Source organism: Falco biarmicus, chromosome 5, assembly GCF_023638135.1.
Source record: "Falco biarmicus isolate bFalBia1 chromosome 5, bFalBia1.pri, whole genome shotgun sequence".
Taxonomy (NCBI): domain Eukaryota; kingdom Metazoa; phylum Chordata; class Aves; order Falconiformes; family Falconidae; genus Falco; species Falco biarmicus.
Genome location: NC_079292.1, coordinates 80,140,245 through 80,157,558, shown reverse-complemented (window position 1 = coordinate 80,157,558; position 17,314 = coordinate 80,140,245). Strand labels below are relative to the sequence as shown.

The 17,314-nt window shown below is 43.9% G+C and overlaps 1 protein-coding gene across 20 annotated transcripts in view; it reads left to right on the top strand.

Moving 5' to 3' along the window:
• Positions 1-13,399, top strand: part of DUSP16 (dual specificity phosphatase 16) — a 75,939-nt gene extending 62,540 nt beyond the window's left edge. For all 20 annotated transcript variants that reach the window (XM_056341872.1, XM_056341880.1, XM_056341866.1 and 17 more), the window contains 3 exons: positions 4,718-4,877; positions 5,572-5,695; positions 9,242-13,399. In XM_056341872.1, the coding sequence (XP_056197847.1) occupies positions 4,718-4,877; positions 5,572-5,695; positions 9,242-10,418 (1,461 nt within the window). In that variant the 3' untranslated portion in view covers positions 10,419-13,399. The remainder of the gene's footprint in view (positions 1-4,717; positions 4,878-5,571; positions 5,696-9,241) is intronic.
• The last annotated feature ends 3,915 nt before the right edge of the window (positions 13,400-17,314 follow it).

Here is a 17,314-nt window from a genome sequence, read left to right as displayed (position 1 = left end):
TAGATTTCTTACCCATTTTAGGACAAATACACATCTTATGATTGCTAATCTAGTTGGGTTTTGTACCTTTTCCCTCTTACTTGGAACAGACACAGGCAGTGCTTTATTCTGAGCATGCCGTGTTCCCTGTGCTAAAGTACACCTTAGTGTCGGTGGCTTACCTTACCTCTTCAGTTCAGTGACTGCATGTGGAAAATAAAAATGGGCTTCCATCTTTAATGTTGGTACCTCGATTAACCTAGAGAAGCTGTGGGAACAAGATTACAGTTTCTAGCACTTAGAATCCACTCGACATTTTCCCCGACAATTGGCAACTCCCAGTTCCCTGGGTTGAATCGGTTTCTTCATTCAACTAAAATTTAGCAGTAGCTGGACACCCGCACATTAGAAACATGAACAACGCATCTCTGGTGATTTCCCTTAAGTGCACTTTGCTGTTGGAGAAGCCTGGACCCTCTGCAGAGGTACCAGGGCAAGCAAGGAGGATGACTCTTGCTACGTTGAATGCCCAGAAATAGCAATACATGCTGAGAGAGCTGGAAAGTGAAGAGTGTTCAAAAGGGCAGGGCAAGAAACAAAAACCAGGGATAAGTAACAAAGTTCTGTCTCTGTTAGGACAGTCCAGGAGCTGATAAGTTTGCGTGCTCTGGTTTAATGGCCTTGCTTGGTTTGTTGACTACTGGGGCCAAGAAGTCAGCTTTCTGTTAAGATTAGAATAGGTTTTTGTTTTATTCAAGATTTTTTTTAAAAAATAATTTTCTGAAATATTCTAGTAAGATTCCCAAAACTATTAAGTTGTATACAAGGTAGTTGTATACATTGACCTTATTTTTGCCTTCAGATGCTATCTTTGAGTTCCCATGATTCCTTCCATTGACCAGACATACTGATTTCTCTAAAACTAAAATGTGTCAAAGGTATCTGCAAAATAATCTGCACTACTATTCAACCTGATGATTTAAAGAGGTGAATTTTCAGCATGTTTTATCAAGATGAGCTTATCTTTTCAGGATCTTTATAAGCTTATGTCTGAGTGCACAGGTAGGGAAATGCTTGTATGTTGCAGGACACTCTGTACATGTGACCTTTTAAGAATATGAATGCTACTTGCCATTAATACCTCCGCTGATAATACTTTATGAAAGATACGCAAACACAGATGCCTGGTTTGTGTCCTTTAGCAAAATTAATGATTACTTCAGCAAAGTCTTAGGAGATTTTTTGTGGTTTTGCTTTACAGATTTCTTTCAAAATGCTTAATTCTGAAAATGTTCGTAATATTTTTTTGCGGTGTTGAAATACTAAAAACCTCATTAAAGGTCTTCATAAAAGTTCTAACAAATGTTTGTTTCAGGTTTTGGGTCTGTGTGATATGCTGTGGTTATCTCAGTGTGATATGTTGGTGGCATTGCGAGATGGTACTTTGCGAGAAGATCTTCGTTGCTCTTTGTGAAAGAGAAACAAACTAAATCCTAACCTACACAGCAGTGGGTGTCCTTTCTGGAAGTTAGTGTAACAGAAAAAAAATCTGGATTGTGGTTATGGGCCTGAACGAGGCTCCTACTTATATCTCATGTTTTGTACCAGCATTTAAACTGTGAAACTTTCTGCTTTGCTACTTGCACAACTATTCTCTTTCTTTTCTTCCAGACCTGGATTTTATTTCCTGGAACAAAATAACATTTTAGGGTGCCATTAATTTTCAGATTAAACAAGTCATAAAATGTAAATAAGCTGACAAAAGAGCATTTACTTTCTTTTCATGAAGTTGTTAGTATTAGGATTTCTGGATCTTCCTCCCATCGTAATTCACTTCTTCCTCTGGGGTGCCTTACAATGAAGGCACTGTTACGGTTATTATATTGGAGCGTGTTGCACAGGGTATGATTGATACCGTAGAACAGAAGGAAGCATAACTTCTTTCTTTAGCCTTAGTCTCAAAGACAAGCACTAATGCATTTTTTGGGTGTTCTTTTGGCTTAGAGATTTCAGACTTGGCGTCTGCAGCCTTCTTATTCCCATTTGAATAATCGATTCCACATCAAAAACCTTGCATAACTGTGGAATCAGGATGGCTGGACTGTGCAGCCCACCAGTGCTTATATTTTAAAGAAACAACAAGGTTTTCTATTCTTTTTCTAAATTCATCAGCCTCCCCTTAGCTATGTTGTGAACGAACATGCATCATGGCAGTCCATTTGTTAGTTACACGTTTATCACCTTCTCCCTTTATTTATTTTTATATATGTATATATATACGTACGTGACTCCGTGTGTACTTCCATACCTGCTATTCCAGTTGTTCCTTGCTCACCTCCAAGCAGTGACAGCAGTAGGTGAGCTGGTTTTTGGGGGCAGTATTTCAACGTTGTGATCTAAAGCAGATTCTGATTTTATGGAAGTTGACGCTGAAAAGCTTGGGATCCTAACGGGAAAGCTGCACAGGCCAGGACACCAAGGCAGAGGTGCTGGGGATCAGGGTCTCCCTTCCACACAGAAGATACTGCAGGTCTAGCAGTAGCTAGTCCCCTGTGCCAAGAACCCCATTCCCAATACCTGCCCTCTCTGGATAATTCCAGATATTCCCTACTCCCTTACAGCACTCCTGCTTATAAACTTGCAGGTCTGTCGGTGTGAGAGCGCTACATACAGTAAAGGAAGGTGTGGCAGTGTCAGCTATAAGAGCGTGCAGGGCTGAAGGGAGCTTGCTGGTTAAGTTGGGGAGATGTGAAGGAAGGGAGAGAAGGAAATGGGTGACATATTTGCTGTCACTGATGAGAAGCTGAGCTTTAGAGCTTTAGTGGGGTTGTGACCTGGGAAACTAGTAGGGTAAGAGGCAGTAAGGCTGAGAACTTACTTTGACACATCCAGCCCACCCCCCCCACCCCCCCCTTTTTTTTTTTTTTTTGACCATTGCTGCAGATTAAATTTCTGATTATTTGTTTTGCAAGTAATCGGTCATCTCTTGTTCCCATTGGATGGGTATGTTTACAATATAACGTATATTCATTAGTTTCAGGTGCCCACACCTTCAGGCACCTCTGAATGTGCTGATACGAGGGACTTTGGGTGAAAACTTGGAGGAGCTGCTCAGTTTGCTCCAGGCCACAAGATTCAGCTTGCTAGCAGAATTCATATAAATTCCCTGTTTATAGCTGTTACAGGCTGGACTTTATGCACTTTCCTCTGCAAATGACTGATGTAGATTCCCTTCTCCTGATGTTCTCACTAAACATTTAATTTATGCATGCAAGTATGTGTGTGTTCCTCCCTTCTGCCTACACACCGTAACATACATGTGGTGTACCTGTGTACTCAACATCCCGTGCTATTTAGACTGCTCTGATTTGAACAAGATAGAGTTCCGCCTCTTCAGCTAAATAGACATATCCCTGTTTCTCCTCACCAAAACATCTTTATGCCTGCAGAAAAAATACATATGGGGAAGAAGTGGCCATTTGGCTTCACGACTGTGTTTTCGTACTGGTAGATCTCCAGTTGAAAATCAGCAGTGTGACAATTCGTTCTTGCTACTGCTCTCATGGATTGACCTAACTTTCCTTTTTTATATAATTGCTATGAAAGCAAAAGGATTAAAATCAGACTTTGGGGGGGGATTTTTTTAATGTCTGAAACTATACTGAAACATTAATTTCCATAGAAATGTGACCAAAAGCTCCCCGATGTTTGTATTCAGCGTACTACTGTCCAAGCATTTTTATTTTTTTTTGCATGTCACTGCCAAGTCACATCTGAACCAGAAAAGCTGTTTGATCAGTACCATTCCAGCCTGCTTAATTGCTTTTCTGGGTCAAGATGCTTACTTGCAGGAGCCCGGATGGTTTTGGTAGAGCCATCTCTAGTTCTCTAGTACTTGTTTCACATGTTTTGGCACTAAGGTACCTATCGCATCAGATACTACTTTGCACAACTCTTAAGTACAAAGAGTACAGCAGAAAAGAGGAGTCTGTTTCTTTGCAGTCATGAAAACTGACTTATTTTGAAAGCCCAGTTGACTCATAGATGTTGAGTCTCTGCTCGTTCATGTGACAGCCTGTAAGATGCAAGAGAACTAAAGACTGAAAACTGAAACCTGAGCAACTAAATCGTAAACCACAAAGCAGAACTCCTGTAAAACTGCAGTTAGCGCTGTGTGAAAATGGTCTGATTCAAGGTCTTCAGCTCTTTCTTTCAGGGTTTTGAGTGACTCTTGCATGTTGCCTTAGAAACAAGGATGTCCCAGACATGTTAGGAGGTGACTGCAGGAGGCATCCGTTTCATTTCATATTTCTCACCGGTATCTGTGAGACGGGGCAACCTCAGCCTTAGATACATGATTCAGAAAACAAATACTCGGGTCAGCAAAGTGGGAAGTGCTTGGTTATGTTGTCAGCTAGCATGGTGAGAATTTAAACCAGAGTACCACAAAATGTATTCTCTTGGAAGTGATGCTTCTCATAGAAGGAGAAGACACTTTACTGTTACTTCTGTTCTTTGTTAACTTTGGTTTTATGGGCTTTGCAGTCTATATGTTATTTGGACACACTGTATCTCATTAAAACTTGAAGAATTAAAAGCTGAGTTGTCTTTTTCACAGAAGAATGCCCCTAGTACAGCTAGAGCAACTGTAACATGAATTTCAGTTTAGTTTTTAGCTTTGTAATGTGCCAAAGGTACTGTTTGACTTTTCCAGGCTTAATCTTTCTCTCTTTCCTAGGAGCTGATGCAGCAGAATGATATTGGCTACGTACTGAATGCCAGCAATACTTGTCCAAAGCCTGATTTTATTCCAGAATCCCATTTCCTGAGGGTGCCTGTGAACGACAGCTTTTGTGAGAAAATTTTGCCTTGGTTGGATAAATCAGTCGATTTTATAGGTGAGAAGAAAATTTAAATTCTCTCTCTAAAACAGTTTCTGGATTCCTTTGTGTGTCTGCCTTGCTGTTTTGGCTGAAGAAGACCTGAATGCTTTCTGGGTGGTAAGAAAATACCCTAAGGACCTACATACACGATCACCATCACTTTATAAGCACAGAAGCAAAATAACATAGGGGGATTCTGCCACTGCATGTTCCAGCACTTACGGAACAAAGACACATTTTAAGAGCACAACTCTGCTTTCTGGCAACCTGGTAGATGCCCGATACATGTCTGCAGAGGGCGAATTAGAAAACTGGACATAGAGATCCTGTCTTTAGCTTTGAGAAGTGAGCTAGCCAAATTTGAACTGGCCAGATTGTTCCATCATGAATGCTTGCTTTTTACTTGCATATAAAATTAGAAACAATCACCTTTCCCAGACATCTAAATAGGGTTGTTTATGTGCACATTAAAATGCGGTATGCTGTAACTGCAGTGTGTTTCCTGTGTAGTTGCATGCTTTTTCTATACTCAGTGCTATACAGTGCTGGAGAAAATAAGTGATTTTTGTTTAAAGCTTCCATGAGATTTGCAATTAGCAGTTAATTTGGAAATTTTGAACAATTTTAAATAACATTGCTTTCTTTGCAAACTTTTCATCATGGTATAATGCTGCTGAGTTTGACACTTGCCAATTTCTTCGCTATGTAGAAAAAGCAAAAGCATCAAATGGCCGTGTGTTAGTGCACTGTTTAGCTGGAATATCTCGCTCTGCCACAATCGCTATCGCATATATCATGAAGAGAATGGATATGTCCTTAGATGAAGCTTACAGGTAAGGAGAAAATTTTCCTTCATCCTAATCCTTGTGCCTGTTGGCTTGTTTTTAAGGTGAATGATCAAAGGTTATATGACCAAAGGTAGAAGCAGACATGTTATTTTATCTGGTAGCTCATTGGCCTCTGCACACTCTAGTTTTAGATGTAGGCTTCCTCCATAAACAAATTAATGGTGTTGTGTAGACATCACAGAGCTAGTATTAATTGCCCACCTGCAAAATGCTGATGTTGGTCTTTGCTCCAAGGAGGCAAATGCATGGAATTTAAACTGCTTATTAAATGTTGTGTATGTACATACATACATACACACAGCTCTAGCATGCATATAACAATATCTTGTAAGTCAGAGAGAGAATGGATTGTATAGGGTTAAAGAAAGAGAACTGAGGATATTTATAATCACGCTTATGACAAATGCTAGGCTGGATCTGCTGACTGCAGTTTGGTATTTGGTAATGCTCTCAAAGAATTGCCTGCAGGTGAAATGTCTAGGAATTAAGAAAGCTTCTTTGTTGCCATTAAAGTCAACCAAAAACTTTGGGAGAAAGCATGCTGAAGTATCAGCTCATCAATTTAGGGATTTTTTCTGGAGACCCCTTTCCCCCCACCCCCCCCATCCCCATCCCCTTTTTAACCTTTGAGATCCCCCTTTTTTTTTTTCTATACTTGGATTGTGAATGCTTCACTGCATTCCAGGTGGCTTGGTTGTAGTTTACCATGACTCCTGTATTTTATTTAACAAACTGCTTTGTTGTGTTGTACAGAAAATGATGGGTTTCTTTTTGATGGGCTTTATAGGCTAATTGGCACAGCTGAGGCCTCGCTGTAACGTGCTGTGCAGCAGCAATCTGAACAGTTGTGCTGGAGCGGGTGGAGAGAAGCACCTTCAAAATCACTAGTGTGTTTGCTACCACCATCTCTAAAACACTGATGAGGACAGAAAGGTGCACATTTGATGTTCCCTTGTGGGGCATTTTTTTTTAAGATGATGACCATAATTACGTATGCTGTGGAAAAAAAAGTGCATGTAAGGGTGCCTGAACTACAATCACCTCCCATTGCCTTTAGAATTTTTCCACAGTTTCTTACTAGAGCCTGTTGACAGTTTGGTCGTGTGCGCTAGTTTCAACATCATGGTGAAAAAGGGTTGGTTAAGAGGCGTAGCTGAGAACTCAGTTACACAGGTATAGATAATGTAGATGAATTAGTGGATGTGGATGGATACTGTGCAAGGTTATGAGCCTGAGTCACTCAAAAACCTGTCTGGTCTCAGGCTGTAGCGGTCTGGAGGTTAGAGCTGTACAGTACTAAACACTTCTAAAATGCACATGCGTCAGGGTACTTCTGAAGTGCTGCTTCTAAATTCCTCCATGAAATCTCTGCATTAATTCTAGTTTGTTTCTTAACCAGAAGTGTGAATTGAGCGCGAAGGATTACTTATCTTAGGCCTTTTTCTTGTTGCACTGTAGATACTGACAACTACTGTGAAATTTAGATTATATTTTGCTGTATTTCCATTGATATGGCTTAGTGAGAACCATCTGCAGCACATCTCACTCACTGGTTTGGGAGCTCTTGCTGGCAAAGCTTGAAAGAAAAATACTTTTCTCTGAGTTAAAGAAAGACATTAGATAAAATGTTTGTTTGACACTATTACAAAATTTAAAAAGTGACACCGTTACTTGAAGGGAAAGATCTGAGGAAATAAACATTTTTAGTCTTTTTTTCTAGTGGACTATGCAAGAGAAATAAACATCAAAATTAAATGTTATGCATGTTTTCCAATTGGAAAAAGAGTGTGCATTTTGAAACGGAAAAGTTTGCAAAGCCTTAAAACTTGTCAGGGGAGCCTTGTACCCTTTTCAAATTTTAAAAAGCTAGTTTTAAATCTAGGACTACCCACTATTTTATGGTGAGATGAGGAAAAAGTGTAAGAAACAGTTTTGGAGGCAGTGCCGGAACACAGAGCTGAAATGGCAATGTTCACCAGAGAGCATCCTGCTTTAGATAACTCACCCAATAACAAGAACATCTAGCTTTGCCTGGAAGAAAACAGCCTAAGGCTGTATGAATTCTTGTGAGCAAGTTACTTACACTGGCATAAAAGCCCCCAAATTAAATGCTGAAGCTAAAGAATCTCTCCTGAGGAGAGTTACTAGTTTTCTCTGTTTGACAGAATTACACTTCGTGGTGGAAGCTTCCACCACCAGGTTGTACAACCCGATATTCCAGGTCGTCACGTCAGCTTGACCATTCCTGCTGTTGTTTGGCAACTTTTTTTTAAAGTCGTTTAAAAAAATAAAAAAGGCAAGTTTTGTTTGCTATTTTTCATGTGCTTGCCTGCATTTGTGCTTGTGTGTACACATACACACAAGTACTCCTCTGAATGTTTTTCATGCTGTTTTTAATGACTGCACACTAGTCGTCTGTACACCTCTCCAGAGAGATTTTATTTTTAATGATATTAAATTTTCACAGTGACACATCATATGTGTGTTTGTACTAGATTTAGCTCTTCAAGGTTTCTTCCCTTGTTAATTCCCTTGTCAGCTGGTTCATCATAGTTCCAGGAATGTGGTTTTTTTTAAAAAACAAAACAGGAGGAGGAAGGACTTTGGGAGCTGTAAAAAGCAGGGAGTACTTACTCAGCTATACTGCAAATCAGAGAGGGAGGAAGTATGCTTTTGTGTTTAACTTTGAAGTGTATGACATGACTTCTAATACATAAGTCTTTCATACATTCAGAGTCCTGGTTCAGGAAAACATTTTAAGTATTGCACTTCTTTATATTCAGCAGAGTGTGTAAGTGCATGCTTAGATTGGCACGTGTACACGGGTCAGGCTGCTTCCTACAGGACTCAAAACCAGATTAACTCTTCCAGTGACTTGGTAATACTTTTGCCCTTTACTGCTGAACGCCTACAAGGGTAGAAGGAACGTTTTTGTTTTAACGCTGTGCTTGCTGTATAAGGTCAGCATCTATCAGAGCTCTTTGTCTTGCCTGACAAAGATAAACAGGGTAGGAAGCGCCTACTGCAGTAACAGCAGCGTGAGAGTGGTGAACAGAACATGGGATTTCATCCCTTTGAAAGCTGAGGGATGGTGATCCGCTTTCTGCAGAGCAGGAGAGACCAAGGGCTCTTGGCTACAGCTCAGATGCTGTTCTTGCAGAACTGGAGGAGCTCTTGACTCTGGTTACAAAACAAGGTAGCAGAGGTCCCACAGGTGAAGTAAAATAAGGGAAATGATTCACTCAAACCTTGTTGTTGACATTTAAAAAGCAGTTTAAAAAAAAAAAAAAAAGCTTTTCTCCTTTTTTAAGCCACCAAGCTATAGAGAGGATGGTGAGTATCCAGCATTATCTTGCTTAAAATCTGGCTTTTTTAAACTCCATCCTCAAGTTACTTGTGCTTGATTGAACCTCAGTCCAAGCATCCCAGTAAGTTAAGAACAGGCTGTTAACACTCGCAACTATCACTCTAGGGTTATCTCAGGTCTGAGCAGCAGACAATTCATTCTCGGTTTGTTTGTCCCCTTTCCAGATTTGTGAAAGAAAAAAGGCCAACCATTTCTCCCAACTTCAACTTCCTGGGCCAGCTTTTGGACTTTGAGAAAAAGATCAAGAACCAGAGCGGGCAGCCTGGACATATTAGTAAGCTGAAACTTCTGCATCTGGAAAAAAGCAGCGAGCACATGCTGGTCCCAGAAGGTGGGCAGAGCAGCCTCTCCGCTAACCAGCTCTGCATTACCGCTACCTCCGAGATCGTGGAACAGAAGCCGGTGGACTGCGGCAGCACATCGTGCGGGCACTTGTCCCCTCTGGAAGACGGCCCGCTGGTACAGGGCCTGAATGGACTGCACGTCTCCCTAGATAAGGTGGAAGACAGCAACCGCCTGAAGCGCTCCTTTTCTTTGGACATTAAATCCGTATCCTACTCGGCAAGTAGCAACTGTGTGACGGCATCGGTTCAGGGCTTTGCCTCCTCTGAAGACACCCTGGAATACTACAAACACACGACTGCTTTAGAGGGCAGCAGCAAGTTGTGTCAGTTCTCCCCTGTCCAGGAGGTCTCGGAGCAGACCCCAGAAACCAGCCCTGACAAAGAGGAAGCAAACCCTCCCAAGAAACCCCAGAACCCCTGGCAGCTGGATAGCCAGAGCAAATGGCAACACCTGGGGAGAGCCAGTGGCAGCGCCACCACGCAGCGGTCGCTTCTGTACCCCCTTCACCGGAGCGGGAGCATGGAAGACAACTACCGCACGAACTTCTTGTTCGGTCTCTCCACCAGCCAGCAGCATCTGGCAAAGTCTGCTGCTGGGCTGGGCCTCAAAGGCTGGCACTCAGACATCTTGGCTCCTCAGACATCGGCTACGTCCCTTACCAACAGCTGGTATTTTGCAGCCGAGTCCTCGCATTTCTACTCTGCCTCCGCCATCTATGGGAACAGCACCGCTTACTCTGCCTACAGCTGCAGTCAGCTGCCCACGGGCTGCGACCAAGCCTGTGCTGTGCGCAGGAGGGCAAAGCAGGGGGATCGAGGTGACTCCAGGCGAAGCTGGCACGAGGAAAGCTCTTTTGAAAAGCAGTTTAAGCGCAGAAGCTGCCAGATGGAGTTTGGGGAGAGCATCATGTCAGACAACAGATCCAGAGAAGAACTGGGCAAAGTGGGCAGTCAGTCGAGCTTTTCGGGCAGCATGGAAATCATTGAAGTATCTTGAGGGGCAGAGGCTTGTGTGACCGTATCAGAGTTGCTTCCTGCTCCAGACCACTCCCCCAGCGCTTGAGAGGTCCCTGTAAATCTGAAAAGAACAAACTTTGTGCAAAAAGGTGCGGGTGGGGGAGGGGAGAAATGTGAGGCTTCAGTGTGAACGCAGAGACTAGATTAGTATGGCAAAGGAATGGCAAGTGAGCATCTGCCCAAGGAGACCAAGTGTGCCGCTGGGTTATTCTCCTTCCCTTCCCTGGAGAAGGGCAGAACATTTCAAAGATCTTTCCCTGACAGAGGAAGCAATTACATGCAGTGGATGGCAGAACCTTTCAGTGGTTTTTAAAAAGGAAGGAGCTCTCTGGCTATCAAACCCTTTCTCTGGTTCCACTGAAACATGACCCTACCATCAAAGCTAGTTTTGTTCTCCCCTCCTTACGCCCCACATCTTCACCAGTGCACCTTAGCCCTGACACTGAGCCAACCTCTGGAGGGAGAGACCTTTTGCCTGTAAGAGAGGAGACCGGGAGCGATTCCAAAGGATGTAGGGACTGGTTACAGCAAGGCTGGTCTGAACACAGTTCAGACAAATGTAAATACTGGTGTAACTATTGTTCTAATGGATAGGCTTTAGGTGATTCGCTAGAGAGCTGCTTCAGAGAAAAAAAACAAAAACCCAGTACCTCAAAAATATAAAAAGTAAACTAGGGCTTTATGGCTGCCAGATGTCGGTAGTCGGTTCGTAAGCAATGTGAACAAGTAATGACTGGCCACATTTGATTTTTTTATTTTTTTTTAAAGCTGTCTACGCACAAGTGTTTCAGTTGGCTCAGCAGCAGTTCTTGAAAAAGACAAATGAACCATACTTAGGACTGTTTCCTTCAGTCTTCTGAAACATAAAATAAGCAGTATTTGTATTTTTGATATTAAGCTGGCTTCTGGGAGAGGGGCAGTGGCTTTGGCTTCTAGGCTATCACGGCGCGGTTAACACTTAGGGTGATGGGCAAGAGAAGCGGCTAGTACAGTACCACAACATCCTTCTCTTGCCAATTGACAGTTCAATAGATGGCTGTTGAAGGCTTTTTGGTTTTGTTTTTAAAGCTAAAAATATGTCAGGATGGCCTTTTTTCCCTAACCAAGCAGTACCATATTCTTCATATATTCTTCATATATGGTTCCAGTCACGTGTGGTGGGGGGCAATTCAACCGGTTGGTTTTTTTCCATCCCAACATCGATGGGGACTTGGAGATAGAAGCTTTTCCTTAGTTTTTCTGACTTAATCTGAGAAAAAGTAGTCTGGCTGGCTGCCCAAGGAAAACAGGAGGGGACCACCAGCATCCCATCTCATAGCGTGGTGTGAAAGAAAGGGGATTTGAGAAAAGACAGCTTTAATGGGAAGCCTGCTCACCTCCTGCGCTTGTGGCTCCAAAGGAAGCTGATCCTGGTCCTTGTCCTCTGTCCCAGTGTAGGGTCTTGGCTTCCCAGCACACTGATGCATGACTTGGCTCCAGGCGCTTCTAGCCGTGCTGCTGCTGGCCACTACCGTGTTCTCACCCTCACCACCCTGGGGAACACGCCAGCTCGAGGAGGTGTCGCGTCCCGGCTGCCAGCGAGGCTGTTTCATGAGAGATGAGGCACAGCCCTTCTTGTGTTGTTTTTGACAGTGACCCAGCTGCTTCCCCTCCAGCCTGCCATCCCCGTGGTACCTTGGCTGCGCTGCTCAGATTGTTTTATGTGCACACATTGCTGCAAGAGATGGTGCCAGAGGCACAGCATAAAGCTTCACTCACCCTTCCTGCTCCAACGGGAGTCGCACACATGTTATCTTAAGTCTTTCCAGCACCCCTCAGAACATGTGTATCGGGGGAACTATATTATTTTGTCCCCTTTCAGTGCAGGCAGCTGAAAATTGTAAATCGCATGTAACAAATACTTACTCCTGGCCAACAGCTTTAAAAAAAATTTGTTAGTGGCAAACTGAAGCCCTAATTCAAGTCAGCAGCTTGAGTTATGTTTTGTTTTTTACTGTAAGTTTAGCTAGTTTTTGACTCAAATCTCAGGTTTTACTATATTGAAAAGTGGAGATGATTTTGTCATTGTAACTTTTAATATCCTACAGCGGACTGTTGGAAAAGAGCACTGAAAGCTACAGCATTCATTAACTTGATCCTAAAAAGTGCAAAAGGCACAGAGGGGCAGCACCAGGAGAAACTGAACCCGGAGTCTGTGTTTGTGCAGTGTGCGTGAGACACTAGAAGAAGGGGTGGTCCGGGCAAGGGAAAGCATGTCAGGTCTTGGCTATTCGTTAAAACATACTGCCGCTTGTCTCTGTTTACATATCAAGTGAAAGCAATGACATTACAACTGTTTTCATGATATATACATACTCTGTGTGTGTGTATAAACGCCTGCGTACACAGTTTAGCAGTGCTCCTCTCAGCCAGATTTCAGTAAAAGCTCGTGTCTTTGATTTGAATTATCAGTTAACACAAATCAATCCCGAGAGGCAAAAACAATCTACCTGTCTTTTGTGCTCCTTCACACGTGTGTTCTCCCCTTCTCTATACGTACCAATATGTATGTTTGGGTTTCGTTTGGTTAATCGCCTTCTGAGGAACTGAAATCTGGTCTTCTGGCTCCTCGTGATTTCCAATATGCTACAGTCACTGAATGAATCAAAGCTGGAGGCTCGGTACTGTTAGGGGACGGGTTCCTGTAGCCTTAAAGCCATGTCCTGCACAGGGTGGTGCCGTCTCCTATCTGAACTAGTGTCCTGTACCTGAACAATGCTGGAAATGGTTTGTAGAAGTTTGGGAAGTGGAGGATGCGAGGTGGGGAAAACGTGTATATGTTCAGTATGAATATAATGTTCTTTGGTGTATGGCAAGCTGTTTAAGTGGTTCGGAGAGTGAGTTTCTCATCTTGTTGTGTCATGAGCATTACCTGTATGTTATGATGAAATAAAATCAGAAATGGTACCTGTTTATAGAGAACGACTGGGAAGAAGCCTGTGTGCCTCTGGCTGTGGAGTGTGCGTGACCTGCCTGCGGCGTGACCTGCTCCTGAGCAGCCAGGCCTAGCAGGGAGCTTGTCCTCAGGGTGCACACCCTTCCCTGTGCCTGCGTGCCTCTTAACGGGTAACACAGATTGGGTAGCTTTGGACTGCTTGTGGCAAACAGCAGTGATTTTACAGCACCGGTAACAGTTCAGGCCTCTTACCTGTTCCTGTTTACCCCCCCCCCCTTCTGCTCCCTTGAACCCCAACAGTGGCACTCCTCTGCATTAACATCTTACAGCAACTGACACTGCTGTGAGTAAACTGTTCCCCAGGCAGCTGTGCTAGTCTTTCTGAAGCAAGTATTTCAAATCAAGTAAGTTACCTAGAATGAACCCCATGGCTTTTTTCTTGCCTCCCATATTTCTTGTTTGAAGAATAATTTAATTACTTGTTTAAATACTTGCTTTGACTGATTCTGCCAGTCCTGAAGCATTCAGAGCAACTTCTGATTGCTGAGGGAGGGGTATGCCCCTCATTGCTCCTTCAGAAAGTAGCTTATACAGATGTAGCATATATTAAAATGTAATCCTGTGGTAGAATACGGCTGCTGTGGTTATATCCTTAAGATGGTAAAGTCTACGAGTTTGTGTAACAGCACCTTCAAACTCAGGTGCAGTAACAAAACTTTGGGTTTGGGGTTTTTTTTTGAAGAGAATTTCTGGGATTATGCTTTGAAAGGGAAATGCAGAATACTCTCCAGAAGCCATCATGCCATCAGCCAGAGCACAAGTAACAACAACCTGCATGAGCTTCTGTGCTTACTTTGTACAAATAAAACATACCAGCGGTTACATAGACAGCTGGCATCCATTGCACGGTAAAGCAAGAACCATGCACAATACTAGACCTAAACTGCATCATCTTAGAATCGTGGAATTGTTTAAATTGGAAAAGACCTTGGAGATCAAGTCCAACCATTAACCCAGGACAGCCAAGTCCATCACAAAACCATGTTGCTAAGCGCCACAGCTAATTATAAACACCCCCAGGGATGGTGATTCCACCGCCTCCCTGGGCAGCCTGTTCCAATGTTTCAACACCCTTTCAGTGAAGAAATGTTTCCTAATATCCAATCTCAACCTCCCCTGGCATAACTTGCCGTTTCCTCTTCTTCTGTCACTAGTTATCTGGGAGGAGACCCACCCCCACCTGCCTACACCTGTTTGTTAGCCTGCAAAACGGGTTGACTCGACAATCTTCTAAGATGTACCTGCCCTAGCTTCCCTCACCCTACTCCAAAGTCTGCTTCTGTGAGCCAGTAGGTCAGACCAGCTCTGTTTGTTCCCCCAAGTTTTGTTTTTTGAAGCCTGCACTTTAGTTTTCACCCCTCCTCCTTTTGCCTTCTTCACAGGGCTTGCTCTGCTCTTGTTCCCCCTGTCCCTCCACTCTTGCCACACCAGCAGACAGCTCTGCGAGAAGAGAGTCTAACTCCATCTCCAGTCAAAACTGAAGAGACAACTGAAATGTTTCTCAAGCATGTCATCAACATTCAATTTTCATTTCACTGACTGCCATTACAGGGGAGGTCACTAGGCTCTTGATGTAACCATCAGTTACATTCCTCGAGTGAAATGGACTGAAAACAGGGCAAACCTCCCCCCAGCATGGATCAGGTAGCCCTATTTTTGAGAGGGCTGGGGGAGGGCGGGTAAGAGAGAGAGAAGAAACATGTAATGATGCAAACTGCTGGTTTTACTAACTGTATGTTCATCAGGTAACTGCTCATTACGCTTTCACTCACAGCACAAATTATAAACCGATTTCTGCCAGAAAGCGGTGATACCGAACACCCAAAATGGTGGCCTGGCACTTCTCCGAGGGACAGCACTGGAGCCCTAATAAGGTTGTCACTGCCACGTTTTATATCTGAAAATACTGAGATTCAGCCAAACTCACCTACCTAGACTTTTTAGTGTCATTATAGCCATATCCTGAGACTAAACACCTAGCCTACCTATATTTATTCTTCAAAGTTTCTGAGAAAAGCAGAGCTATTCCAGTACTTTTAGCATTATAATACAATACCACTGTTATATTATACACACAAAACCACAACTGGGGATTCAGGTAGGAGGACAGTGTTCACAATACGTTAGCTTAGCCTAGCACCAGCTCTCCCTTTGAACCATGCCTACAGAGAACTTTTCGGCCCTCGGGCCCAAACAGTTGCTCTGAGGCAAACTGAAGTGTTTCTGCAGTGAAGCTTCAGCTAAATCTGCACTTTGAGAATATTAATGAGAGCCACCATAAATAGAAAAGGGAGCTATTTCTAGCCTTCTGCAACAGCCAGCCCCCTGGGAAGGGGCTGCTTTCCTAGCATATAAAAGGCTGTAAAACACTTTTAGAGCCTCGGCGCGTTGGAAGGGATTGCTCGCTTTGAGGTATGGTTTCCAGCTGCTGTTTACAGGGACCCTCACCAAGCTCCACCACCATACAAAGCCAAAGTGTCATATCGTACAGGCAACAATCAGCCTGGGGCATCGGATCACATTAAAAAAACCCTAAGAAACAAACAACACCCCACCCCACCCCCCCTATAAATTTGCCCCTCTCTTCGTTCAGCACCCCCTGGGCAGCAGGTGAGAGTCCATCACTGCTCTGCTTTCCCAGTGCCAGCAGAGAAGTGTTCTGTCACAGGTACATTCACTTACTGATTTTCTAAGTTTACCAGAACAACCTGCTTCCTGCAGGAAACACCTCCATCTTGGGATCTTCTCGAAGCCGGACTTCCCTAAGATCACCAGGTTTCCAGGAGATGCTCATGGCGTTACAGCAGGCTCCTGCCACCTCCCATGGAAGGAAACATGCACTGCGCAGCCGTCATAAGGTACTTCGCAGATTACAGGGTTGTTAATGCCTCTCCATGACCAGCTTGCCAAAACTGGGGCAGAGAAGCCCTTTTGCAAGGGCAGTTGTAAGCTGTGCTTGGAAGTTCTCCCTAATCCTTCTCTTCATGGAGTAGCTGTTCACATACCCAACGTTCTGACAGAACCTACAGCCATCCTCGTTTATTTCTGGTTGTGTTACAGTAGGTCATCGTATTTCACTACCTTCACAGCTTCCCTACGAGGCCAATGCTCACTCTCCATCCGTTAAAATACAAAGCTTTTAAAAAGACAAAAAGGGTTGTTTTAGGCAGCTGACTGTCCTTTGAATGCTCCTCTGCCATGCCTTAGAAGGATTAGCTCTGTAACGCTGCATGCGTGCTGAGCACACCCATCACAACCTCAGTCCTACCCTGGCTTTGGGGACCACTGGGTGAAAGCTGTTCTCCTGTGTCACCTCGCTGCGCATCTGGCTGTCCCGTGCAGTCTCACACTGCCAAGCAGTTAAAACTGAACGGTGGCAGCTGAAAGCAAGCCAACAGCCCCCAGAGAAGTACCACGGACCAGCTGAAAAGAGGCTGAACTTTGCCCAAAAGTGCAATCTGCCCCATTCAGTGAGGTGTGAAGAATTGGTAGGAGTCGATGAGCCCCCAGCAGGGCAGGGGCCACCCTGAAAGCCAGCCTGCCCAAGGATGCCCAGCTCTTGTTCCTTCTACGATCCGGCAAAGAACTGATGTAAAGCATCTGCCAGGACACAGTCTCTTTTTTGACAGGGACGTAAGTGTGTGTGTGGGAGGAAAGGAATAGGAAATACTTTGCTGCTCATGTTCAGCGTTCCCACTGAACCTTAGGAAAGCCGCTGGGTGCACACAAGGTGCAAGGGTCCTAACAAAACAGGCAGTGTCTCACACCACAAGTGCTTTGCACAAGGAAGCTTCAAGTCTTACACAAGCGTCCCGAGTCCATCAACCCCAGACCCTCCTCTTTACCTTCAATATGCTACCAGCACACAGAAGGCAGGCAGC